Source organism: Dendronephthya gigantea, unplaced genomic scaffold (genome assembly GCF_004324835.1).
Source record: "Dendronephthya gigantea isolate DGI-Jeju-01 unplaced genomic scaffold, DenGig_1.0 000083F, whole genome shotgun sequence".
Taxonomy (NCBI): domain Eukaryota; kingdom Metazoa; phylum Cnidaria; class Anthozoa; order Malacalcyonacea; family Nephtheidae; genus Dendronephthya; species Dendronephthya gigantea.
The window spans coordinates 1012865-1040794 of record NW_021163093.1 but is presented as its reverse complement, the minus strand read 5'-3'; the positions used below and the strand labels follow the sequence as shown (position 1 = coordinate 1040794).

At 36.9% G+C, this 27930-nt stretch overlaps 2 protein-coding genes across 2 annotated transcripts in view; both read right to left on the bottom strand.

Annotated features, from left to right (window-relative positions):
* Nucleotides 1–2923: 2923 nt before the first annotated feature.
* On the bottom strand, nt 2924–7461 carry LOC114533033. The gene is made up of 6 exons (XM_028554608.1): nt 7189–7461; nt 5639–6718; nt 4769–5113; nt 4473–4544; nt 3879–4010; nt 2924–3672 (listed from the first exon to the last, which is right to left on the bottom strand). Exons 1-6 carry the CDS (start codon nt 7459–7461, stop codon nt 3556–3558), a joined length of 2019 nt encoding a protein of 672 aa, XP_028410409.1. The 3' UTR covers nt 2924–3555.
* Nucleotides 7462–7789: 328 nt separating this feature from the next.
* The window catches only part of LOC114533032 (peripheral-type benzodiazepine receptor-associated protein 1-like), a 36709-nt gene continuing 16568 nt past the window's right edge, over nt 7790–27930 (bottom strand). The window contains exons 4-21 of the mRNA XM_028554607.1: nt 17667–17756; nt 16972–17091; nt 16516–16599; nt 16248–16337; nt 15685–15807; nt 14803–14907; nt 13953–14205; nt 13305–13490; nt 13008–13175; nt 12162–12340; nt 11544–11655; nt 11387–11407; nt 11059–11136; nt 10063–10281; nt 9392–9582; nt 9174–9255; nt 8596–8886; nt 7790–8121 (exon numbers count right to left, since the gene is read on the bottom strand). Of these exons, the coding sequence (XP_028410408.1) occupies nt 7790–8121; nt 8596–8886; nt 9174–9255; nt 9392–9582; nt 10063–10281; nt 11059–11136; nt 11387–11407; nt 11544–11655; nt 12162–12340; nt 13008–13175; nt 13305–13490; nt 13953–14205; nt 14803–14907; nt 15685–15807; nt 16248–16337; nt 16516–16599; nt 16972–17091; nt 17667–17756 (2724 nt within the window). The remainder of the gene's footprint in view (nt 8122–8595; nt 8887–9173; nt 9256–9391; nt 9583–10062; nt 10282–11058; nt 11137–11386; nt 11408–11543; nt 11656–12161; nt 12341–13007; nt 13176–13304; nt 13491–13952; nt 14206–14802; nt 14908–15684; nt 15808–16247; nt 16338–16515; nt 16600–16971; nt 17092–17666; nt 17757–27930) is intronic.

Sequence of the window (27930 nt, the reverse complement as noted above, 5' to 3'; positions counted from 1 at the left end):
CAATTAAGACTTGTTAGTTGCTCCAAAGTTGCAACAGATGCAATTCAAAAATTGCACTTTAAGTGAGATTTAAAAAAAAGTTTTACTGGCCAGCAAAAAAGTAGCTTATCAAATATCCTGAAGCTCAAATTGGAGCTTATTTATCTTCAAGTAACTAATCAGTGCATGGAAAAAAGGTTGCAAAATTGTCAGAGAGATTATTATACACATACACAAATAAAAATTGCAACATTGCAAGATAATATTGCAGAGTCTAACATAAAGGAACACCCAATTTCACTGATATTAATTAAGTTAGTATGCATCACTCAGTAATGACCTTAATTGGCAATTATACATACATATGAAAACCTAATTGCCTTTGACTGAATAAGATGCTCACAATTTGTGTTATAAAATTGATATATCCATAAGGTGGATTTGCTAGAGTTTCATTCTATATGCCATTCATTTCATTTGGCTTGTACAAAAAGAATCACTTCAATAATTTCATAGCTATTTCAACCTTATGCTGTCAGAAATACATGATATTAGATTATTATATGTCCCAAATTGTTACATAGAAAACCAATAGAACATGCATAAAAATGTTGCAAATTACTTTTAAGAATACCAGCGCAGTTCGAAATATTTAAACTTTAAAGTCTTTATACATGACCTGAGACTAACCTGAGACAAAGTTTGCCCATACTTTATGACATGCATACTTTACATGACCACATGGTTTGGATAGCCGGCAAACTTCAAAGGGAGGCGGTGGATATGTTGCGCATCAAAGGACAAAAAAATCACAGCCTCGTACCCAGGCGCTTTAATAGTAAAATATATAACCTTGCATTCAGGTCTTATATAGAGGTCAGCTGAAAAAAGCAAGCGCGCAGGGTGCTTGGGGTGTTTTTTTTTGGCGAGGAAGCCACCGCAAGCACCCCCGCGCGCTCGTGTTTTTTTAGCTTACCTCTATACTATAACTGAATGCAACATTATTTTTACTATTAAAGCGTCTGGGTACGAGGCTGGCCGTTACAGACGAAAAATAATAAAAAAAAACAAAAAACCGGGGCGAATTTTCAACTCCGTCGCTGGCGCCGGAGTGAAAAGCCTTGTTCTTGAATCTATCCATGATGCAATGCACATTCTACAACATTAAAGCTCCATGTAAAAGGGAAGGTTAGGACACATTGAGTTCATCACCATTTTATAGTTTCAGAGCAAAAAATATTTATATTTTTCATTATATTCACATCCAAAAATTGGAAAATAGCTTTCAATCTTCTCATTGAAGAATACAGAATTGCATAATTAATTTTAGATTAGATTGGAAATTGATTTGCATGTCCTTCATGAATATTACAATCATGTATGAACTGAAATTAATATCTGTTAGCATTTACCATTTGTGTGTGACGTTGGATTTATACTCATGTAAAAAGTTGCTATGGAGATTGAATAATTTCCGATTTGGTGAAGCACCGTCATTGACAAGACCAATCACCCAAAGATCCAGTGACAGCTCCAGTGTTGACACAACTTTCCAGAAAATGGGCATTAGCTGGTATGAAGTGACATTTCCTGTGAAATAATAGGCAATGATATGCTTCATATCTGTGGCCAAACCTCTTACAAGAAATGCCAATTCATGGGTGGCAACGCTATCTTCCTTCTCCAGGCAGGCATAATTGGTCACAGGATCACCAAGATCAATAAACCCAATCAGATTGCCAGAATGCTTGTCATATACAAGATTTGACTGTATCTTCATCTCGTCCATGACCAGTACGACATAGTGTTGAATTCCGCTAAACGATTTCACCTTGTTTTGCAAAGATTCCAGGTTGTCTGCATTCACCCCAGCTTTTGGAGAGAAAAAATTTTTGTAATCTCTCAAAACTCTTTCACTTGGTAATACCAAGGAACCACTTTCCCTAGGCTCCCTATAGGCAGCAAGTGATTTGCTGTGAACAGATAGAGCAAACAGAATAATTTGTGGGTGATATCTTCGTCCACAGCTAGATGATTGCAGCAGCTTAATTTGCTCTTGCCAGAAGAATTTCATGGGTGGAGTGCTATCAAGGCTCTGTTTATTCAGCTGATTATTGCTGACAAGCTACAATTAATGTGGGACAAAGTTAATGATATTTTACAACCGCAAATGGCGAAAAAATATACGAAATTGATCATACATAAGTATAGCCCTTCTATTTATGAAGAAGAGAGGTTTTTACGCAAAAAATATTCGGTAAAATATGCATTAACCAGTAGGATAAATTATTATACTCCTGTATATAAGCATTTGGTTTGCATATGAACAAACATTTAAATAAAAAATAACCACGAATTTTGAGGTCCAAAAACGGTGAAGTAGAAGGAATTTCAATTCAAGAATAAAAAAAGGGTAAAATTGAAATCCGCCATTTTTTAACACGTTGCAAAAACACATTGAATATTTTGAAAAAAAGCATAAAATTCCGTAGATCTTGAGATTTCGACTCAATTCTTCCACGCAAAATATTTATCCTAGCTGATAAGAACTTTAGGCTAAATATCGATTTTATTTTATTTTATTTTCACTATAAAACAATAAAGTAATTCTTTTAATTCGTATATTTAGATAAATTATTTGCAATTAAAATCTCTGTTATAATAATATTAATATACAGTATCTATAAAATAAGTTATAATCTGTGAATGTATATATATAACGATAAGCTTTACAGTAATTAATACAAGAACATTTTACAGTAATAGATATATTACATAGAATATTTTAGGATAAATAATGTGCAGTCTTGTATCGAAGAAAAGTAATCCACCTTTACCACATTATCGTGAATTACTTGAAATAAAATTGTTCAGGCTCCTATAACTGTTCAAATCAAATCTTTTTTTAACAATTTAAAAAAAATAAGAAAATACTGAGTTCGATGAAAAATCTCGGAGAACATCGCATAATTTGGCCGTAGTGGCGTTGGCTAAACGATTTTCTGATATATTTTGAAAGTACGCTAGTTTATGAAGTAATTTACGTGGTGAAGTTGTCAGATTAGCATTTCTTTGTACACTATCTGTACAGTTGTTATTTACATAACTTAAACCTGGCATTAAATATATATACGAAAGCTAAAAGTGATTTGTAGTTTAACGAGGGCTCGGAGGTTTGAATAAGGCGTGCTGGGTTTAAACAGGTCTATACTACGGGTAAAATTCTGATAATTTAAAGAATACATTCAATATTAGTTGCCATATTGTTATATGCCACCAACTTGTATTTTTGCCATAAATATTAGCTATACTTAGCGATGAATCCAGTTTCCAGAACGTTTTTATATGTTTTCTAAGTATAATTGCTATAGATTTTTGCAGGGAACGTAAGAAGCAGTATATAACAACTAGTTAAAAAACACATTAAAAAGTATCGAGGTTACTTCGCTCACCCGTTATACTTTGATTAAAATATACGTTTTAAAACCTTCTCTAACAGCAATTTGGTCTCTTTCAATTGACTACACCATTTATACGCGCACACTTTACTAACGGAAGTATATCCTGTGACTTTTTCTACTTGAAAGCTTTCTTAAACATTTTCCTTCCCTTGGAGAAAATATTCTTCCTTTTCTTGTGAGGAATTCCGCCATCTTCAGTGGGACTATGGTTGAGGTTGTTCAGTGACTGTTCCTAAAATGAAGTAGACGAGTAATTTCCACTGACCAGAAAAGCGGAAATCGATGGAGCAAGCGTTGATCAAACTGTGTGTTAGAGTTTTGATGTCAGAATTTGTTAAGAGCAGGAAATTAAAAAAGCAGAATTCAACATATCAGTATAATACAAAGATAATTTTGAACTGGCGTCTTGTAAATGATTGACAAATGACAATCTCAAACCTGTGCATTTGAGGGTGATTTTGTCTTCGAATCTGAGGTTTTTTCATTTGCAAGCAATTCAACATGGTTTATCTCTTCAACGGGCTTCAAGAAATTTGAGGGAACAAGACCTCGAATACCATTTAATTCGCCCTAAATTAGAAACCAGAATTGTGTCTTTACAAACAAATATTACCGCGTGCAGATGGATTTTGTGTTCTGTGGAGACAATGGTCGGCAAAATTCCCAGTATTTTGGCTTTAAATTGTGAGAATAATGCACCCAAAAAAAGAGTTTTTACAGATAAATATCCGCAACTTCACTTTTTACATTGCTACTATAAGGGATCTTTCCCTCGAATAGTCAAGCCGAAATACTCGGAATTTTGGGCATTTTACAGAAAACATGCACGCATCACTGTGTTAAAAGACTCATCAAGCCCATGAGCTATGTAGATTGATGCAGAAAGTACATGATTCAAGACAACTTCCAGCGATTAAAATAGATTAGCATATTTCTGGTTAAATTTTGAAGGAATGTGAACATGCACGTGCTCAGGAAGAATTGAATCGTTCCATTCGTTCGCTTATCGTCAAAAGAAAAGGCCCCACTTACATCGAAGAAACCGTCGTCGTGGATCTCACCAAAAACGAAAATAATCTCCCCGGACTTGAACTTCAATTCAACCTATAATATTCCATGACAAAAAACAAAAAAAAACAAGGTTTCTTTGCATTCGAGATTACAGACAAATTGCAGCAAGATAATTTTTTTCTCAAAAATGTATAGAGCTAATTATTTTCTTTGTTAAACACCAAAATTTGGCGTACTAAAACAGCTAAATTGTTAGTTCAAAAATGCATCACATCTCTTTCCTTTGGTATAAATTTAAACTGGTTTAAACTTCATACCTCACTGTCGACGTTAGGAGAATCGCTCAATGGATCATAATCATACAGAGCTTTCATCTTTCTTGGTCGCAAATCATCACTTTCCAAATTCTCCCAAAACGACAACCTGTCACCACTATTTCCAGTCTCTCCAAGATTCTGCGAAATAATATCGACGTCCAGTTCCCCATTGACTTGGTCATGTGAATTCAGCTCATTTTGCAATCTGACGTCATTGGTATCTTCGTTAAACAAGTCTTCTGCTTCGTTGATATCGACTTCGGAGACCATATTTGATGGAACCAATCCTTGCTTGAGTTTACATTCACCCCAGAGAAAACCATCATCGTCCACATCACCAATCACCTGAGACAAAGAAAAACATTACAAAGATTGTTCTCAGATGACATTCAGAGCCGACTTCTTTGAAAGAGGCTGCATATATACTAATAGCACATATACTATATATTACATAATATACATACTATATACTATATAGCTACTATTTATACATATATGCTATATATATACTATATACTATATATACATATATACTGTATACTATAATTTATATTACATCCCAAAGTTTATATTTTAACGTTTTTCTGTCCTTCAATAATTTGTTTTTGTTTCATTTTTGAGTCTCTAGTTCATGAGTATGTTTAATGTTTATCAGAATATCCTAAATAGACGGATTTAATCCTTGAGATTACGTCTTAGATTATCTTTGATTGGAGTTAATTCCAAATCTAACCTTAATCTCAGGGATTAAGTTCGAGTACTTAGGATTTGAACATGAATTATTACCTTTGTCGTGCTCAACCGGGAATCCTGCTAAATAATACTTGTATATTCAATCCCTTTCCCACAATGTTTCTGAAACTGACTTACCCTGATAATGTCTCCTTCATTGAATGGCAATTCTTCGTCAGCTCCGTCCACATTCGGCGACATAGTCATCGGGTCATATCTATACAACGCGATGTAGTAACGAACTTGTTCCGAAGCAACCTCGCTCCCTTCCGAGTCAGATCTGTTCTCAGCAGAAACGACTTCGGACGTTCGTTCGGAACCACTCGGAATGTTTTCGTTACCATCGCTTCCAGTCTGCACCGTGCCCCGGCAGTTATCGGGCAAGGATAGCGTAGCTATGATGGCCTCTAAAGCGTTTTCAGCTGCAGGAGGTTCTTCAGAAAGAGAACTATCTGATCTTAAAGACGCTCTTGTGGGACAACTTGACTCGCTAATATTTTCAGTCGACTCTTCGTCTTCTGTCTTATTTCCATCGGAATTAGGTTCTGTGTCGTCTTGATTGTGACAGTTGACAGTAACTTCCTCACCCTTAGAACTATTATCATCAGATCTTACCTGTGTATTGCCGCTTGCCTTTTCCGTGAGATTTACGGAATCTAAGTCTGTCTCATTTTCCTGGGTAACCCCATCAATTTTATCTTTCTGAACACTTCTATCCCTCAAAATCTCAGCATTATCCATAGTTTGTTCATCGTTACTACCAATTGTCCTATAATCGGTGTCATTTCGATTATCACTCGTAGTTCTAAAATTACCCTTATCGACCCTAGATGTACTCGCACTTTGTCCTTTCTTTGTCGTAGATGTTGTATTGTCAACCGTAGGCCCACCAATCATAGACTCATCCTCGCCATCAAGGAGATCTAAAACATCGTCTTCAGTTCGGAAACCCTCGTCATCGGACGTAATGGTTCGGCTCCAACTCCCAGTTAGATTCGAGTTCCTAGAATGGTCATCCGGGAGAGAAGTTAGTTGTTTATTAGAAAGAGTGGCTTCATCATCACTTGTTCTATCTTGTGAGGTGCGACTGTTTGTTTCGGTGAGATTATCTTCATCAACTTCGTGTATGACAGATAACGGTGGCCCGTATTCTGTGTCGGTTTCGCTTTCAGAATCCGGTGGTCCAATAGTCAGAGTGGGACCACTCCCCTTGCCCCACTGCTCATATCATCCGACACCGCATTCTGAATGAATGCTTGAAAATCTTTCGAGCGATTCTTGTCCTCCTTTTTTTCGCTATAAGTCTCGCTCCCTGAGGAGCGATGATCTGTAGCTAAATTGTTCTGTGAAATTCCATTACCCTGGGGTGAAGAATCTGTATTATTGCCATCGCTTCTTGTGATATCTTCTTCTTCGCGTGGTTCGCTTTTCGAACTGTTTTCTTTAGTCCCTGGATGATTACCGCCGAGAGTGTCACATTCGGGTAATTCGTTCATGTTTTTATAGTCTTCGTCGTTTTTATAGGCGACGTCGACTTCGTTTTTCCCCGAAATCTACATGAACAAAGTTACGGAATTTGAAACGCTAGACAGAAGGTACATGGCACTATAAAACCCGGGAAAAACTGAGAAAATTAAAGCGAAATACGCAGCATATTGTGCAAATGGGTCTCAAATTAGATAACCTACCTCAAAATGTTCAAATCTTTCAATCAATTCATCTTCCGTGTCAACGGTCTTAGACTCCGTGCTATAACTTTCACTTTCCGTTTCAACATCATACCGGTTGACGATTGGTGGCCTTCGGACAAGCGTCGGAGGAACATCGGTGGCACTCGTCGTATCTTTTTCTAGTCCGCCATCTTTCACGTTCTCGTTGTCATCCTTACTTCCTGAATTCAACTCGGCAACCTCGGAAACATTCGATTTCCTACTGGTCCTACTTTCCGAAGTCGAATCCATACTCGACGTAGCCTGGTGAACACCGTCGCCGCTGTCTTCCTGATCGCTTTCATTACTTGAAAAGGCACCTTGGTTCCTTGTACCTTCTTTATTAGACCAGCTTTCTCCAACGCTTTTTTTCGACAATTCAGAATTGTTTTTACTTTCTAATGCTGTAGAGTTCGCTTCCAAAGAATGGGCCAAATCCCTTGAGACTATAGCATTGCCATCACTCAATAAATTGCCTCCATCAATATTTTGACGCAAATCTGAATTACTTCTTGTCTCGAAATCTTTTTTATCTTTATTATTCACACTTAAGATAGCTCCTTCCACCTTCCCACAAGTCCTATTCTATTTCATGATCTTCGGAGCAAATTTCCACAGCATTCGAGTCGAGAGACTCGCCTAGTACGGACAGCGTTCTAACAACAAAGCGCATGCGCGAAAAGTCGTGTCGCTTTCCGAGATTTCTCAGTTTTTCCACTGGTATTACTATGCTGTCCACACAGGCAGAAACAATCTCCGTGCAATAAATATCATTTACGTAAATCTTATAACCGCTCACTTTATAACCATTAGAGTAGCCATCGAGAGAAAGAGTGACTGGTAACCAAGTTAGAACCACGTTCTCTGACGTCCGCTGGGAAAGTCGAAGATCAACAGGAGGCTCTGGTAATCCTATAACAGAAAAAGTTTTATCACACCATTTTAAACAAATGAATTATCACTGTAACCTACAATAGACGTCAAGACCAAACATTTGACAGTCTGCATTACAAGCTGCCGTCCCATCTCAGCTGCAAAATGTAGCCCTGCAAAGAACTTTATCAAACTTCTACACATTGCCTTGCATTAAGAATATAACAACAATTTTTTGCTCAAATACGTGATAATTTTTACCGCCTTTTAAAATGATCAATTCCGGCATGTTTAATTTGCGATGTTCAAAAGGATATTTTTCTACCTCTCGAGTTACCAACAGGACAAGCTGAAAAATTAGCACTGGGCTAGCAAACCAAAGGTCGCTGATTCGATTTCCACTGTGATCAAGCTAATTCTTCAGCTTTTCCGGTGTGTAACTCAGAGAGGCCCATCACGTTTATATGCATCCAATTAATTTAAGTGTATAACTATATATAACTATAGTCTTACCTCCATCAGCCGTTGTGAACTCCACTTCAGCACTTAAATCCTTCTCTGTGAGCTTACGCCCAGACATTTCAAGATGGCCAGGGATTATTGTCCGCACTCGTATGTGATATTGCGTCGAAGGAGAAAGATCGTTAAACGCAAAAGATGAACAACCAGCTTTGACATTTTCCAGTAATGTTTCGTTCAAGAAAATCTCGTGTTGGTAGCTACTGTGAGATGGCAACCATTGAAGCTCTCCTGACGTGGCTGTGATCTTGGTTACATCGACGTTGCTAGGCGACAACGTGGCATCTGTATGCAATGACGTAAGAAGTATATGAAATCTACAATACTTGATATGCCTTGCCAATCAGAATCAGAAACAAAAAGAATTGTTATCATCGATGTCACAAAAGTGCCTGTCGCCTAGGAGAGTCTTTAAAAGTCTTACTCGTAGTCGTTGGCCTTTTGAGCAAGAAATAATAAACAAACTGGTACTCAAAAGCTCGGCGACTACAAGTTTTGGCTGATGGCGTAAGCAAACAACACGCGAGAATCACGAATCTTGTACTCGTAGTCGTACGCGTAGAGAACCTTACCTGGACCAAAAACCATTGTAGCGTCGGTATCAGGTGACTCAACACCGCTGACCGACTTTGTTCGCACCGATACTCGATATGTCTGGAAATGTAAAGATGTTTCTCGTAAGACGGTAAGCGCATAGCAGAACAGTTGAACGCAAATTAACTTTACCGATAAAAAACAAAGCCTTAGCATGGATGTTATATCCAGTGTATATATAAGATCAGTGCCGTACCTCGGTGGGTTTGATATCTTCCACAACGACGTTCGTCTTTTTGCTTCCTTTGATCTGGGTCTTGAATTTCCCATCGACATAAATATTGTATCCCTGGATTTCATCATTGGGCAGCTGCGCTCCTCGCCAGCTTATTAATGCACTGTTCGTAAACTGACGATCCAGAGAGAGTTTAGTTGGTGATGGAACGCCTAAATGGGGTAAAATAAGGATTACAGAGGATCGAGCGAGGTTTTAATTGTCTTCGTAAAAAGTACAGTCCTACTAATTCTGGTGAAGATGATTAGGTCGAAACGTAGGGAAGTTTAGGCATGGTTCAGCTAACTTATTTTCCGATAGGCAAAGCTTTTTTCGCACTAGTAACTTCAGGCAAAGGAAATCCTAGATTCTTAGAAAATGTAAAGCAGGCTCTATATATTTTAGGCAATTGTTGAAGCAAACTTGACGATGACAAGTTGTGTAGAGAAGTTGCTATGTGCATGATTATTTTAATGTTGCACTGGGTGATTATGATCAGATGTTAATTCGATAACCAGATTTAGACATGTTTCATTCCTTTATAGGAAAAGAGATGCGTCATTCATGATCTTATGATTTCTCATGACATCTTCGCAAAGTTGAAATATTACCCTAGCAATACATAATAAGATCATTAAATCCTGATAACTCACGTGGCTCTGGGACATCAGAATCCATCGAATCCAATCCATCGCTAGAAACCTGATCCGCTTCCGGTTTATTGCTCTTGTTTTTCTGGTTTTTCCGGTTTCCAAGCTCGTCCTCGGAGAGGGAACTCGTTCCCAGGTCGTCTTCCTCAGACTCCCGGATGTCATCGAGTTGTTCAGTTAGCACGTGATCAAGAGATGATCGAAACATCTCATGACGACGTTCTGACAATAGAATAAATACTTTTAATAACGTTGAATAACGTTTTTAATAAGAATTGCATATAGATATGTTATACTTAAAATGCTTCCACTTTCTTCGCGTTTTTAAATGTTTAGGTGCATCTATTAAGTGTTTTACATGATTTATATATCTATTACTGCAGGTTGAGACGTAGTTTCGACACAGAAGCGGAAAAATTCACTTAAAAGTACTCGATTTAAAATGACTTGAAAAAACACTTCACTGGTTTATCAAAAGGTGGAGAAGTATATGTTCGGAGACACAAACATTACTGCCACACCACATGTTGAGCGGTTGAAAACAGGTTCAAAAACTTTAATCCACATTTAGGTATAAGTAAGACGTGAAATTTGTAATAACTTTCAAATAGCAATTAATTCTCGACAATTAGTCGAGAGAGTTTCTAGAGGTTTAAAACTTAATTCAGTCTTAGCTTTAAAACTTCGACATGCAGGGAGCGGTAATTAAAATAGGTTAATTCTTGAATTTATAAGATGAAAGGTTTTATCCGAATTGTGCGTGAAGTTAGACTGAACATTGCAGGGAAAATGTGTAGAATTTTGATAAAGATAAACGTTTTTTATACCCACTTAATTTGTCTCCCTTATTTTTTATTATGCCCAGGAAGTTTTTATGTTCAATCTAACCTTTAAACAATCTGATCTAATTTAACGCTGGAATACCTGATATATTAACTTATCTTAAAGATTTTATGACCCAACTCAGGTTACATCAATCATAATTTTCTTATTATTTACCCGAAAATGCTTTCGGTCGTATTACTCTCTTCTCGCCATCCTCGTCTTTTAACGTTATTTCGTCGTCTGAACTGTCTTCTTTTAGAAAATTTATACAAAAATTTTAGCAGGGGCTTTAAGTAGAAAGTTATGATTAAGATAGACCACGCGGTTAAAATTTTAGGTGAAAGTAAAAAACGTGTCCTATGCATAAAACATTTTAAAGTTCATTTTAACTTAGAATGTGGGTATAAACAAACAAGGCGACAAACAAACAAACGATTAAAAGACAAAAGAAAGTAAACAAAAATATACAGCAAAAAGTTTTGACAATTCTTACAATCTTTACCTTCGCTATCAAAATCAGCATCTGAAAAAAAACAATGTAAATAAAATCCTGTTTTAAGAATCTATATAGATTATAAAGGTTTGTTTCGAAATGAAAATTTTACACTTTTTAGCACATTAAGACAAGCGATTACAAACAATTCAATCATGTCTCATACCTAAGTCGTCGCTTTCTTTCAAAATGGCCTCTTCCTCTGCGATTTGTTCAACAAAATTCGAAGGAACAAGACCGCGTTCGCCGTTCATGAGCTCACCCACGTAAAAACCATCCTGTTTCAAAACATCAATATGTCATTCCAAATTAGATGATGACGGCACTTCGATAACGAAAATAATGCTTTGTGAATTTAAAACGGCCAAGAAACAATGTTAAAAGGTTTAATATATTCAGTGCATGAAAATTAGGTTAACTTTGGACGAACTTTCGTGTCTGCAAAATAACGCCGATACAGTTGGCCAATCTTTTTCACAACTGAATCAACTACAATTCTATACAATTAATCAGCCTGTAATAGTTGAAAACAATATATTCCTGGGGCCATTTGCTCGAAAGGCGTTTAGCTTAAACGGTGGATAAGTTAAAAATGAAAACCAAACTATCTATTTATTGAACAACTGCATGAGATGAAATTTTTCGATGTAAATAGTTTAATTGTCAATGGACGTACACCGTTTAAGCTAAACGCCTTTCGAACAACCGGCCCCAGCCCCCAGGATTGTAAACCGTTTATCAGAATGGTTTTGCGATCAATGCGAGTTTTTCTACGATCACATACCCCATCGACATCTCCGTAAACATACAGATAATCTCCAGCTTGAAAAGCGAGCTCCATTTCTGGGTTCTCGTTAGGAGAATATAGCATTGGATCATAATTGTACTTAGCGATGAATATGGAGAGTTTTTCTTCCAAGTCGGGAGAGTCTTGAAGCGGACTTCCGATGTAAATATCAGGATCTACACAACGTGTGTAAACGATTTGGGTTTAGAAAACATGTCGAGTACTATTTCTAGAAGTCAAGTTAATTTCTAAAATGCATTTGAAAGTCCAAGAATTGCAATGGCTAGTTCTTGCAATAGGCGGAATGGCGTGTTTATATGGAGTTCATTTTTTAGTACAGGTTCATTCGACGTCATGTTTTAATGTAGAAAACGAATATACGCCAAAAAACACATGCTCCGAAGGTATGTTTATCGCGAAACATCCCGGCCAAGTGGGATGGAGTGTTTATATGGCAATTTCTCGTCCTGTCTAAGCGGGATCCCGGGATGGAAGAGTGATCATATAAACACTCATTTCACTCATTATATCGTGTTTGTATCACAAGCGTAGCGTATCTCATTGTTTTAAACTCATTAGTTCTGGTCGAATACTTCGGAAACAGAATTACGCTACGTTACGATACGATACGGTTGAAGTGGAAAACAGGCCTTAGTTTCCATATTACGTAATAACCTTAATTAAACTAGTTTATGCCACCACGTGATGCCACTTACACGATAATTATTATACCATATACCAACTATCAAGTTATCCTAGCGCCACATAAACATAATTGAATCAGGTGTATTAGACAGACGCAGACACACGAAATAATTAAGTTAGTTATTAACTTTTTATTACCGTCTCTGGGATCGTAAAAGTCTGATTCTTGCTGGTCATCTTGCAATGTCTTATTTACACGAAGTTCTTCAACATCACTGGCTTGGCTCACATCCGCGCTGTAACTTTTATCTTCCTCGCTCGCCTGATCTTCGACACTCGGCTCCGAAGACTCGCTGATCTCCGAAGCTAAAAATCGAAAGAAAAAATGTTCCATAAATTTTCGCTGCATAACAAAACTAGTTGATGATGAAAACAGAAAATAAAGTGAATCTTCAAGGCTCCGTTCAGAATCGCTTTTGTTTTAAAATTACTCACACACGGGCGATTGTTTCTGGGTTTTCACAAAATTAGAATCAATCTCGTCAGAATCTGAAGCAGCTAATTGCTGAATTCGTGTTCCCGCTTTTTCCAAATCGAAACTAGTCGAAGAACTCGTTCCGTTGTACGGGACATTTAGGAGTTCCTGGCCCGAATCATCATCGATACTCTTTATGTCTTCGTCTAAAACAAGAAAGCCAAATAGGATTGCTCGCATGGTGCTTGGGAATTTCTGTTCATTAACCTTAGGATGTGTTTCCACATATCTTTGTCTGTTTCAGTGAACAGATTTCAAGTTTGGAGTCAGCAAAATAAAAAAACCCGGGAAGAACAAAAAAAACCCTGATGTGAAAGATTGCAAACAAACTTTAACTCCTCTGTTTAATCCGATCAGTTAATACAGTTGACTTGGTGAAAATCAGGTCAATGTTTGAGAGCTTAGAAAATAATCAATCGCCCTAAAATTGTCCGTTTTCCGGCATAACCTAGACTAAAACTTAGTATTCTTACGTTGGGAGATCTCTTTCATAACTGTTAGCTCCAAGCTGTTATTTAATTGGTTTTCATGCATGCATGTGTAAAATGGTTGAAAAATTGCTATCCGGTTGCTATCCGCCCCCTGGTGTCCATCTGTTTGTTGTTTACCTTGTTGGGAGTCTCGTTGCAACTCATGTATTCCGTTGTGTATTATTGGTGACATGACCGGGGATGACGGACGAGAGGTCTGGGTACTTTTGCTGTCTTTTGGTGTCGACGTTAGCACTGAACTTGCCGTGTTACGAGATTCGGCCATCTTTTCTTCACGAATACTCCTCGCTTTTTGTTCCTTTAATCGGCGCACCATGTCTTCCAAACCACTCACTTCTGCTGAATGATTTTTCTGAGCCACTTCTTGTGCCTGAAGTTTATCACATACGTTTATCTGCTTTTATATTTGAACGCATCCTGGGTGAGGATGTTATTTTCTTTGGGGGGGGGTAAGCGTTCAAAAGACTATTTTTTATACAGGGCCACATTTTTAAAGAAGAAGAAGATTGGGGAGAAAAATAAACAACATCTACGATCATAGTTGGGCGACGAGTGAGATTTTTTCAAAATTGGAGATATCTGTAACGCTATTTTATGAAAGCCACGTTTATACCGTCAGAGATAGATAGATCAACTTTATTTATTGAGTGTAAACACCGAACAGTATGATCAACTGATTTTGAAATAAGTGGCCCTCCAGCTTATACTAACAGCTATATTAATACGTTAAGAATCAATATTAGAAAGATATATAAAATCAGTTAAAAATTTCATTATAACTGTGATTATGTCATTAATATCTTTCCGAACCGCCGGTGTTAAAATAGGAAGATTTAGCATGAGGACGTGTCATGTCCATGCATATATAGACACATCACGCCATTTATTCGCCATTTTCACGTCGTTTTTGACGCTCACGTGCTCGTGCTAAATCTGCCTAATATTTCATTTCACTGGACTTTCATACCTCATAAAGAGATGAAATTTCTTGATCTCGTTCCTCGAGCTTCAACGAAACATTTTCCCTTTGCTTTTCTAAATCCATATTATCTAGCTTTAACTGTTCGGCCTCCTAAAAAGGAAAATGAATACATAACTTTTTACCACATTTCATGCGGTTTGTATACGACAGAAATCCTAGATTTCAAGAAAAAAAATTTTGAAGAAAAATAGAATTATTTAGTTTCCAATTTACGGATTTATGTTATTCATGTCTTGGCTTGTACGTCTGTTGAGATGAAGATATGAAAAATGAAAAAAATCAATCTTCACCAGAAAACATTTGATGATCCCAAGTAAATTAGCATCAAATGTGGTATAACAACTGCCTAAAATAGACAAAACACTTCTCGACGTTTCGACCTGAGGGCCTTCGTCAGGAGACTTACGCCTGTATTCTAAAAGCTCACTCACACTCAAACTCATTGAGTGGAAGATCTTAATCTTCTCATAACGTTTCAATGGCGGTATTTTCAGCCGAACAGGGGCTTGATTTTCAGTGATTTACCTTATATCTTTCCATCTATTCAGAAAAAACTTTCTCATTGATCAGCATTAACGAAATTTATATGTCACACTCGATGAGTGTGAGTGTGAGTGAGCTTTTTGAATACAGGCGTAAGTATGTATGTAGTACGTCGAGACGTTTTTTTTTGTCTATTTTAGGCAGTTGTTATACCACATTTGATGCTAAGTTGTTTGAAGACGCTGCCACGCTGCTCCCTGGTTATATTGTCTTATATTAACTTATCCCAAGCAAAATCTCAAAAAAAACTTCCCAGCGTGAAACGGTAACGATAAAATTATTTAGTACACCGTAACCAGTAAGCCCGCCAAATAAAGCATCTACCTTTTTAACTTCGGATAAGTCTTTGATTTCGTTTCTTAATTTCACATTCTCCTCTTTCATCGCAAGATTCTCGTTTTCCAATGTCTGGATACTCTCTTTTAAACGAGAGCATTCTCTTTCAACCTAGAGTTGAAGACACCCTTCAAATGTGATCGCTTTGTTCTGGATTTAATATAGAGGAATGGTCTAAACTAGAAACAGTAGGGTGCTGTATGCTACCCGCATGCCTTCTGTTCGTTTTGCTAGTGAAAATTGGGAACTCCAAATATTCCGTGATCGGAATTGTAAACATTGTTTATGATTGGCTACACCGGAAGCAGAATGGACCAATCAAGTGAAGTTTGCAACAACAGGCTTAGCCACATGAATAAATAATACGCAAGTCTCTTAATGAATGAATAATACGCAAGGCAGTGGATACCAGATCGCAAGTAATACCTCCTGATTGCAAGATCGACATGCAAGGCAGTGGATACCTGATTGCAAGATTGACATGCAAGGCAGTGGATACCTGATTGCAAGTGATACCTGATTGCAAGATTGACATGCAAGGCAGTGGATACCTGATTAAGCTGGTCAACTTTAGATAACAACTCGTTGTTTTTCTTCTGTAATGCATTGTTCTTCGCAGTGAACGCTTGCTTTTCTAAATCCTAATATATGCACAGTTACTGTTTTACACTATTTTACATTTTCAGGCGTTCTCGTTAATTTAGATGATATTTATCAGTTTAGTTACCATCGAAAAAAAATACATGAAACATCAGAACCAATAACGTAGGCCCGTGTTTAACTCGAGCTAACCAGGTGTCAAAAGAAAATCAAACTTACCAATTTATACAACCGCTTGTCCTTTTCCGAACACGCATTTTCCAGCTTCTCATTGCGTGCCTGGACTTCTTTCAGTCGAGTTGACTAAAATTCACAAAGAAAACCATGAATTAGAAAAATATATGAGTTTTAACCAAAGACTGTATCCTGTCAGAGGATGATAGCTTCTTCAAATATCTTTACAGGACGAATATCGTCGCAATGATAATGACCCCATTAAATTATACAATGGAACTTCGCGATCTTTCGACCTGAGGGCCTTCGTGCATGGAGGAGGTTATAGTACAAATAAGGATATAATAAGGATATAATAAGGATATAATCAGATAAGGATACAATTATACAACAGGAAATTCATATATAATTATTGTTCGTGGGTATTGTAAATTGCAAGGAACGTAGGTATCAAACCTATATTTAACCCAGTTATTTTATAATAATATAAACAAAACTTACAATTGTGTCGTGTTTTGATTTAAAATCTTGCAGTTTACACACTTCCTCTTTTAAAATATCGTTATCATTTGCTAGTCTTGTGTTTTGAGCGGTGATATCCTTTATTTCTTCTCGTAAATTCTAAACAAGGATTCAAGTTCATTATACAACACACATATAAGAGAACCGTAGTGAAGAAGCTTACTTTCCGATGTGCGAATTAAGAAGTAAGATGTCTGTAAAACTACACAAGGTCTCCAGTAGCTATCATAGATATTACTGGAAAGGTTTCTGTATACTTTTTCTATATGCCATAGGTGTATTAAGATCATCGTAGGTATTTGAGATATTTAGAAACATATTGCATGGTTTAAAACAGATACATCTACAATAAAAATAGACATTCTCAAGAGCTTGGCATCAGCGTGTATGCATGTGTTAGGGATATCTCTATTTGAGTTGATGTTGAAATGTTAGAAGAGACGTTTTGGGCAATATTTGGATTGAGAGGGGAATATGTGAATTACAGGTCAGTTTGTTCAGAGAGGAAGATACGGCAGAAAAAGCACGTGTTTGTAATCTAGGGTTCTTTTGATACAGTAAAAATTTTCATAGGAAAGTTGTGCACGTTGAATAAATTTTTTATATGAAAGAATAGACTTTTCCAAACATAAACACAATGCACTGTTTACTTAGCTAACACGAGTCACTATAACCTCGACGTTTGAAGAAACTTGTTTTTCAAGCAAAAGACGTTCTTTCGACGTTTGTTCAACAATCTTTTCCAGTTCATCAGCACTTCCATTCTAATAAAGACACAAAAGTCGAGTCTACTTTTAGTGGGAAAATACATGGCTGAGGGGCCTACCGGTTAAATATGGCTCTGTTTTCAATATATATAGTTCTAATTTTGGCTTTATCCAGTGTATCATAAGATCAGAGATATACTCAACTGGATTGTATTTTCTGAATGTTTTAACTTGTAATTTCTAAGCGTTTTATAATATAACATTTATAGTACGCGCGTGCTGATTGGTCGAGAAGCATGTTTTTATAACTGTATAGAGACACGGGCCTTTTCCCGTCGAAATTGACGAAGTAATTTAAAGATAATTTGTAATTAAACCGCATTATAATATTTGTGCAAAATCTTTTTATTGAGTTATATTATAAAAGAAATAGAAAAATTCTTTCTTGTGTTTCTATACGGTTATAGAACACTTTTATATCACATTATACCACCACATTTGATGCTAAATTAAATTTTGAAATATATTAACTAGATCGAGTTCAGAAAATATGGGCGCAGTCGTTTAGTTTTGATCAAGTGCACAGGGATACACGTACAAACGTTTAATTTAGATCGCGCAGAACATGCGTGCAGTCGTTTAGCTTCAGATCAAGTACACAGAATATGCGTGCAGTGTATATTTTAGATTCGATCCAGTACACCGAAAATGTGGGCTGAAAAAGTGCTTTCAAAAAACACGCTAGAGTGATTACATTCCCTGTAGTTCGATGTATTTGATAAGCCAATACAAAGAGATCTTTCTCAGTAGAATTCAGCAAAATTTCAAACAGGGTAGCGCAAGACGGGGGGGGGGGGGACGCATCAGCAGTTACAGTTTTCTGATATATTTTTATTCATTTTATATGAAACACAAATCTAATTAACAGCAGTTAATAAAAGCTGAAGAAGTTATCCTTCCTCATTATGTTCGAATATTACAAACTGATATATAGTTAGAAGTTTCTACGAAGTTTCAATGTTTCCCATGATTAATATTCCCTCTATTATGTAATGCCATCGCTTTGACAAGGCTAATATACGTACTACAATTTATACTCATTATCTAGGCAACGCTTTGAAAATCAATTTTAAAAATTACATAAACATGAACATTTCAAGAATATTGTCTGAACATGGTTTACAAGTGATCTGAACATACGAAAAGAACTGGAAATATTATTAAATCAAATTATCATATAAATCAAATAATCAGATTATCAAATAATCAACTGATAATTTGCTGACCAATAACACGGTTCCATCGGTCAAATGAATCGTTACACAGGCTCGTTACACTTGCAATTTTTGCTGCAATTTTTTGTGTGATTTTCGCCTTTTGGTAGGCCCACATGTAAACGGGTGAATTACTTACTGATGTTCAAAATAGAGCCCTTATACATCATGGGCCGGTTGTTAGCTTAAACGGTGGATACGTTCAAAATAGAAAACAAAATTATCTATTTATTGAACAACTGAGCCGAACTATTTTGCTGTAAATAGTTTAATTTTCAATTTTCAAACATATCTAATCCATAAGATGCAGGTTCAATCATTCACAAGATGTATGAGAGCAGTTTTAAACTTTGGCTTATCCACAGTTTAAGTTAATCGCCTTTCGAACAACCGGCCCAAGAGCATTCGTAACTATTAACTCGTTCACATCTTGCACATAAAATCGTAGCAAAAATCGCAAGTGTAAACGAGCCTTTAGGCAAAATTCAAAACCCTGTTGATTTAAGCAACGTTGTGTAACGTAACATTTTTATTAAAAATGTATGGATTTGCATAGATGTGGTCAGAGTCGTCGCTATTTAAACCGTTCTCTCGGCGTGAGATCACCTGGTAAAAGTATAAGATATGTTGGATGATTTATTGTTTCAGAAGAGTTTATACTAAACGCTACTCTCTCTCTGATGATTAAGTCGTCATCTTCATTGTCTGCTACACGAATTTGGCGCGATTTGTTTGTGGATGGTTTTAATCATTGCATCAAATGTTCAAGAAATACTTCGATCAAAAGTTTTTCATGATAGCTAGAGGTTATACTCAATTCAGTCCGACGTAATTCAGGTTTTGCAGCCGTCAGTTTGTTCAATAATGGTTTCACTCGTTGTTTCAACTGTTGTTTCCACGCATCTTTCTGATCTTCTCCTTTTTTCGCCCCAACAATATTCATAATGTAAGGAAAAGCACTAACGCTGAACGTTGTGAGTAACTGGACTGTTGGGGAAACATCGCTGGCTTGAAGAACTCGAACAAGAGTGAGAATAAAATAGGAGAAAAGAAAAGAGAAGAAAACTTTTAAAGCAAAGTAAAAAAGACTCACATGGTATGGTAAGAGGCGTTCTCTAATATCATCATAGAGTTCCTTTGATACCACGCACACAATTTTATCACTTTCATTTAACACATCATTGCTGTTGTCATTGTTGTTGTCATTGTTGAGGTCATTGTCTAGTTCATTGTTGGGGTCATTGTTATTTTTGCAATGCATGTTGCAATCATAAATCAGCCTCATCAAGACGACATATTGTTGTTCAACAGATGACCAAAACATCCAAAAGTAAAATGTCAGAATTGATATGTAAACAATGTAAGGGAAAAAGAAGACAATATTGAGAATTATGCCTGAGAGCAACCCAATTATAATGGGAGGCGTGTAGGAAGTACAAACGAATATTGGAAATATGAGAAAAATTGCATTACATAAAAAAATACCGTAGGCTATATATCGCCCCATTATGAGGACAGCTGAAATAAGTAAAGCAAACGGGCATGCAAACATTAAAGCAACTTGCAATATAAGAACGACTGGAATGTAAACCAAACAAAGAAAAACAACTTTAATGTACAGCAGAACTTTACACCGTGGAAAACATCGTGATGTATTAGAGGACTTGACAGATTTATAAAATCTAATCAACGATTTTTTCCAGCGTTTTATGTTAAAAGGCAACGTGACTAAACCAATGACTTTCGATTGAGCCTTGCGCGACAAATAGATACGTATGTCATAACTAAAATAATGAAATACTGCACGTACAATAGGAAATAAATGCAATACTTCTAAGAAGTCAATTCCCTCAAAAAAATTCTCAGCATCGTAATATATGATGGACACAGGAATGGACAGCGCCGAAAGAGCAAAAAACATAAGAGGAAAACCGCCAAAGTGATCGAACAATTCCAGTGTCCAAGACAACAGGAAGACCACTACCAAGAGCAAAAACCTGCGTACAAAAGATCTCACTCTTCCAAAACCATCCCAAAACAACAGACGCAGAATGGATAGTAATGACATCGGACTTTCCGTTAAATTGTAATAACCATCGACCTTATTTTCCTTTTTGACTAGTAATATCATGGCACCATATATTAACAGGGGCACAGATAAAACTTGGCCGTATTGAATCACCGATAACATCGATTTAATTGTGCGCACGAATTCAGATTCATCTGACCTCACATAACAATGAGGATTATTGTTAAAACTCTTGCAGCATCTCTTTTGCGTGGTTTGACTCGAATTTTTGTTGAAACAAATTTCTTTCTCCTGGATCATAGACAGTTGCCTCAAAAGAGCTCCAGCAATAAAATCCTCTAGTGATTTTTTAGACGCCGTACATCCGGCAGGACTATCACTTACACGCAATCGACTTGTTCTTCTCCCAACGTCGAGAGTCCAAGTAGGCCACGTAATGACACTATCCTCGGTGACTTTAATTTTGGGGAATGCCAAGATATTATGACCGATATTGTCTGTCCACAGCCAGCTCCACTTCTTAATGGTGGAATTGTTCTGTTTAGAGCTGAATTGAAGATCAAGTTGTACAACATGAATAACCTTATTTCGACCTAGTTCTTGTAGAAACCACAAATCTGTTTCGTTGACGATCAAAATACATTCCTTGTCTGTTTCACTTGAGGAAGTCGTTCTAATATTGTAAGTATGGTTTTGACTGGTAAATGTGCGCCCTTCGTGACCGTCAGCTGTTACCCAAAACGAAATACCAAGAACCAAGAGAACATACAGAAAAGATGTAACCATTTTGAGTTGACAAAGCATTTCTTACAATGAATGAATGCTTCCCTTTGTCTGATGCAAGTCAGTAAAATATGTGTATTATTATTGTCCAAGGCTAACTGTACAGATGGTATCGTACGACTGATGCGATGATGAAGTCTACAGCTTTAAGCGTTTATACTCGCATCAAATGTGGTCGTAACAACTGCCTAAAATAAACAGTGTCAATGACACTTCTCGACGTCTCAACTTTTTTGGTGGTCATATTTCCATAACTATTGTGTAGAGGCGGCAGGGCTTCCACAAAATGTTTGCATATGGCTTTCCTCGCAGACGGATGGGATTAGAGACAAATTAGCGGTATTAATACCGAGCCTAACACCCATGGTATTCGTCTTGTGCAAAGAAAACTCATAACGCCCACCTTTTATCAGCACGGGTAATCCCCTATTCCCGAAGCATTTTTGCTCGGTATCTTGCATGTTGAACAAGTTATTCCTACTGATTCTAAACATTTGTCTATATACGAACTATTTGATATGACTTGCGCGAGATAGGCTGCGTTTGATATTCGACAGAATGATTTTGTTTGATCTCTTAATTAGCATAAAGATTACATCATTATTTCAGATGATGCAATGATGTAATTTGATGTAAAAGTGGCATCAGCCAACATATTTAAAAATGGTTCAGATGAACACTATGCGAGGGGATGCAAACAGCGATCGGGAAACGGACGAGGACTCCTTCAGAGGGACAGGGAGTAGTCCAAGTTAGCAACAAGTCCCATTTATGTGGAAAATGTGGCAAGCTACAAAACACTAAGAGTATTCTAAGATGTTCCCGGTGTAAAACAGTTTGTTATTGTTCCATAAGGTCCCAATCGGGCCATTGGAAACAGCATCAATCTCTGTGTGATGCAATAGTAAACCTGGTAGTAAAGTTTGGAAAAGACGAGAAAGTCTGGTTAGAGAACAGGGACAATATCTAAGCCACCTTACACCAGGACAGCAAAATAATGTGATCAAACTAGTTGGTAATCGATGTGTAATAAAATGTTTTGAGGATGTACCAGCTGAAGCATTGTGGGATACGGGTGCCCAACTGACAAATATAAGCAGTGGATTTTCCTCCCAGGCGGTTATTCAAGTGAGAAATTCAACTGACCATGATGAACAAGAAATTCTACCGAACATGACGTATGACAAAGGTGCGAGATATTCAACGTTAAAAACAGGTGACCGTGTACTAGTAAGGAATTTTAAGCGCACGCCGTGGTCCGGGGAAATTGAGATTGAACTGGGAAGAAGACATGCATGTTGTTGTAAGTGTATGCCGAACAGTCTAGTATATGAAGTGAAACCAGAGGCGAAAGATGGAAGGAAACGGTTACTTCATCGGAACCTCTTATTGCTGTGCGACTTTCTCCCAATCACACCGGAACCACGAGTAAAACGAATGCCAGAAACTGCTCCCCAAAAGAAGAATAATAGCGTAATCGAGAGAAAGAACAGTGCGAAAGTGATTAGTGATGACTCCGAGATTCTGATTCGCGTATTACAACCTGATCCGAAGAATCTTGGTAATCCTAAAAACAACCATTACAAGAAAACGAAGGAGACAACCGAAGTGAACCTGGTGTGGTTAACCCAGAAGACGATTCATTGGAAAACCATGCAGCAGTAGAGAATATTCAGGAGCCTAACCTGAACACGCAGTTGGAAGAAGAGCAACCGAATGAAGAACCGATACAACCTACCACCCACTCCCCACTTTTACTCCTGACACGACGAAGTACGCGAGTACGCTACGCACTAAACCCCTCAACTACAACCAACTTAGAAACCTAAAACATTTTGTGTCTTCAGTTACGGCACCTCCAAGCTTTTTCCCATTTCCATAGTCGCAGAGTTGCCCACCACCAGCACCATCATTCCATCCTCCAGCACCATCATTGCCATTGCCACCATCATTGCCACCATCACGCCATCCCCCAGCATGGTATACCCCATGGTCCCCTCCATTTCCCAATCCTTTCTAAACTTAAATAAGCTACTAGTGTCCTGGTTGTTTAACATTGGTTTACTAGTTAAATTTAAATGTAATTTAGTATTTGGTTTTCTGAACTTTACAGCAATGAGTAGACCCTACCTCAAGATCCTGTTATGATACAGAAGAATTGAAGAGCCGTTATTACGTGAAAAGGAAAACAGTTGGACCACGTGAAAATAACAAATGAAAATGTTGTTTGCCTGGCCAGCAAACGGCAGATTCTACAAGTTTGACTTTGAAGGGCTCGGACAATATTATTTAGTATAGAACTAAATCTATTTGGATTTGGTGACATTTTTAGTTAATATTAGGACAGTACTAAGCCACCTTAACAGGGCCGTAGCTAGACCGCTTAATTGGGGGGGTGTATATTCATATATTCATGTTTATATACCATAGGAACAATAGCATACAAAAGAAATCATTCGGGCATATGACGAATATATGAATATGCACCCCCCCAATTAAGCTTCTAGCTACGGCCCTGCACCTTAAACCAGGTAATCGATGTGTAATAAAATGTTTTATTCAGGATGTACCAGCTGGAGCATTGTGGGATACAGGTGCCCAGGCTACCCCATGGCTCCCTCCATTTACCAATCTTTTCTACCCTCGAATAAGCTACTAGTGTCCTTGTTGTTTAATATTGGTTTACTAGTGTAGTTAAATTTAAATGTAATTCACTCTTTGGTTTTCTGAACTTTACAGCAATGAAGAAGAATTGAAGAGCCGTTATTACGTGGAAAGGAAAATAGACAGTTGGAACCACGTGCAAATAAAATATGAAAATGTTGTTTGCCTGGTCAGCAAACGGCAGATTCTACAAGTTTGAGCATAGGCAGCCCAATGGCGAATGGTTTTATTTGAAATAAAAGTGCACTAAAACATTGAAAATTAGAACAAAGCTATCCGTATTTTGATTTTAAAATTGAACATGTATCATTTATTCATGCTAACTAAAATCCTGACATCCTGTATATTACGCAACGAACGACTCGCGTACCTGACAGTGTTCAGGCAATGTAGGCATTATATATAGTATATATATATCCTATAAATAAATGATACATGTTCAATTTTAAAATCAAAATACGGATAGCTTTGTTCTAATTTTCAATGTTTTAGTGCACTTTTATTTCAAATAAAATCATTCGCCATTGGGCTGCCTATGGTTTATCATTCAATTATGCAAGAATAGAGATTCTAATCTGACTTTAAAAATGTACATGCAGCGTCCTTTGGCTATTCAAATAACAAGGAAAAAAAATATTTTCAAATCCCAAAAGTATAATTAATTGCACTGGCATTAAAATGCTATTTGGAGTAACTACTTATGAAAAATTATAGTGTTTGCATGCAATGTTTACACCTCGTACATCATAGTTTCCATAGTTTTATGAAGTTTCTATAATGTTTCTATGCCTTATATTCCCCTCATTATCATTATTAATTAATATTATTACCATTATTAATCCTATCGTTGCTCTAGACTACAATGCCACAGCCCAAAACAGGGACCGCGGAGCAGTTTTTGGATTGGGGGGGCTAGCGAAGCCGAGAGAGTGAACCCTCGGGGGGGACCATACTTATCTGTTTATATTTTTCTTGTAAACACTTCAATGAAAACATTGTTCACCAACACGGATAGTGAACACATAATTATGATTACACAACTTACTATAAGGAGTTTTTATTCGTATTATTATGGCCATATAAAAATCGCTATAAAGGAATCACATGTATTTTAAAAATTATTGGGGGGGCTAAAGCCCCCCAGCCCCCCCCCCTCCGCGGTCCCTGCAAAACTTATCGTTTCCTGCTAATATTTACACAGGGTGTATAAAAAAGTAACCCTTATTGAAATGAAGCTTCGGTTCGAATTTGAATGCCTGATTATAAAGGGTGTATTAAAAAACGCAACTTTTAATAATTCCCAGAGGCCTACGATCTTCTGTTATTGAATAGAAGCGAACATATATGAATATTAAGTGTTGCAGTTTTTTATACACCCTGTATCATTTGCACCGATAAATAGGCAAGGTAGGCATAGGTTAAGGCATTCAAATTGAGCATCTCTCTTTACATTTTAAGCACCCATGAGTTAGGCATAATAATAAGGCATTCAAATTCGAACAAAAGCTTGATTTTAATCGGGGATACTTTTTTATACACCCTGTATTGGAAAAGTTAAGAAAATGTTGCAAATATTTGGTTTAAAATTCATTCCTTTTGTACGCGCCAGATTAATTGTTCGATTTGCGTTAAATCAAAGATGACCCGTTTTTAAAACGTTACACTAAACGCTAGTTACTCGGTAATTTGAATCGCCAACATGATAGGGTATACTCAATTCAGTCCGACGTAATTCGGGTTTTGCGGCCGTCAGTTTATCAATAAAATCAATCAATAAAACTTTATTTAACCACGCTACCCTCATCATCTGTCGATGGTTTTCGTGAGGGGCGTCACACAATTACAATAGATTAAAAATACCTATGTACAATTATTAAAAATAGTATTATAATATAAACGAATAAACATGCAATGTAAGTATTAAAGAAGATAAAAAACTAGGAATAATCGATGTCTGACTCAGTAGTTACATTATTTTATCATATTTTTAAAGATACCTAAAGATTTTGTTTCCTTTGCTTGCTTTGGTAGACTATTCCATAGCGCAGCCCCACTATAACCAAAACTCTTTTTTAAATATTCAGTTTTTGGTTTAGGAAGTGAGAGATTTATGTCGCCATTTCTAAGATTATAATTTCTCATATTTGTCTCCCTGGTAATAAATTTATGTTTTAAGTTAGAGGATGAGTGGTTGTTTAGTATTTTAAACATCAAAACAGATTTATTCATTTTATGTCTATCATTCAGATTCTTCCACGACATAAACCATCAGTTTGTCCACTAATGGTTTCACTTGTTGTTTCAACTGTTGTTTCCACGCATCTTTCTGATCTTCTCCTTTTTTCGCCGCAACAATATTCATAATGTAAGGAAAAGCACTCACGCTGACCTTTGTTAGTAACTGGACTGTTAGGGAAACATCGCTGGCTTGAAGAACTCGAACAAGAGTGAGAATATGATAAGAGAAAAGAAAAGTGAAAAAGACTTTTAAAGCAAAATAAAAAAGGTTCACATGGTATGGTAAGAGGCGCTCTCTTATATTATCATAGAGTTTCTTTGATACCACGCACAGAATTTTACTATTTTCGTTCAACATCTCACTTTCTCCACTAGCGGAGTCATAGTGAACAATATTTAACGATAGACCACTCACGTTGTTAAGGACATTGTTGTCATTGTTGTTGTCATTGTTATTTTTGTAATGCATGTTGCAATCATAAATCAGCCTCATCAAGACGACATATTGTTGTTCAACAGATGACCAAAACATCCAGGAGTAAAATGTCAGAATTGATATGTAAACAATGTAAGGGAAAAAGCAGACAATATTGAGAATTATTCCCCAAAGCAAGATAAATAAAACAGGAGGCATCAAGCAAAAACAAAGGAATATTGGAAATGAGAGAAAACAAAGATTGGCAATACACTTCATATAGTAACTTTGCCTCCTTGTTTTGGCAGGAGCGCTGGGTAAAAGTAAGTTAACACAATGATACAGGCATACAAACATTAAAGCAACTTGCAAGATAAAAACAACCGGAATGTAAACCAAATAAAGAAAAACAACTTTAATGTACAGCAGAACTTTATACCGTACAAAACATCGTGATGTATTAGAGGACTTAACAGATTCAGATAAGCTAATCAAGGATTCTTTTTAGCGTTTTATGTTGAAGGGCAACGTTACTAAACCAATCACTTTCGATCTGGCCTTGGACAACAAATAGATATCTATGTCATAAGCGAAATAATGAAATGCTTTTACAATAGAGGATGAATACAATAGAGCAAAAAAGTCAATTTCCACGAAAATCTCTTCACAATTGTACAAGCTGGCAAGAGGAGTGGACAGTGCCGAGAGCGCAAAAAGCACAAAATAAACGCCAGAGTAATCGAACAATTTCAGTGTCCAAGATAACAGGAAGATCACTCCCAAGAGCAAACACCTGCGTACAAAAGATCTCACTCTTCCCAAACCATC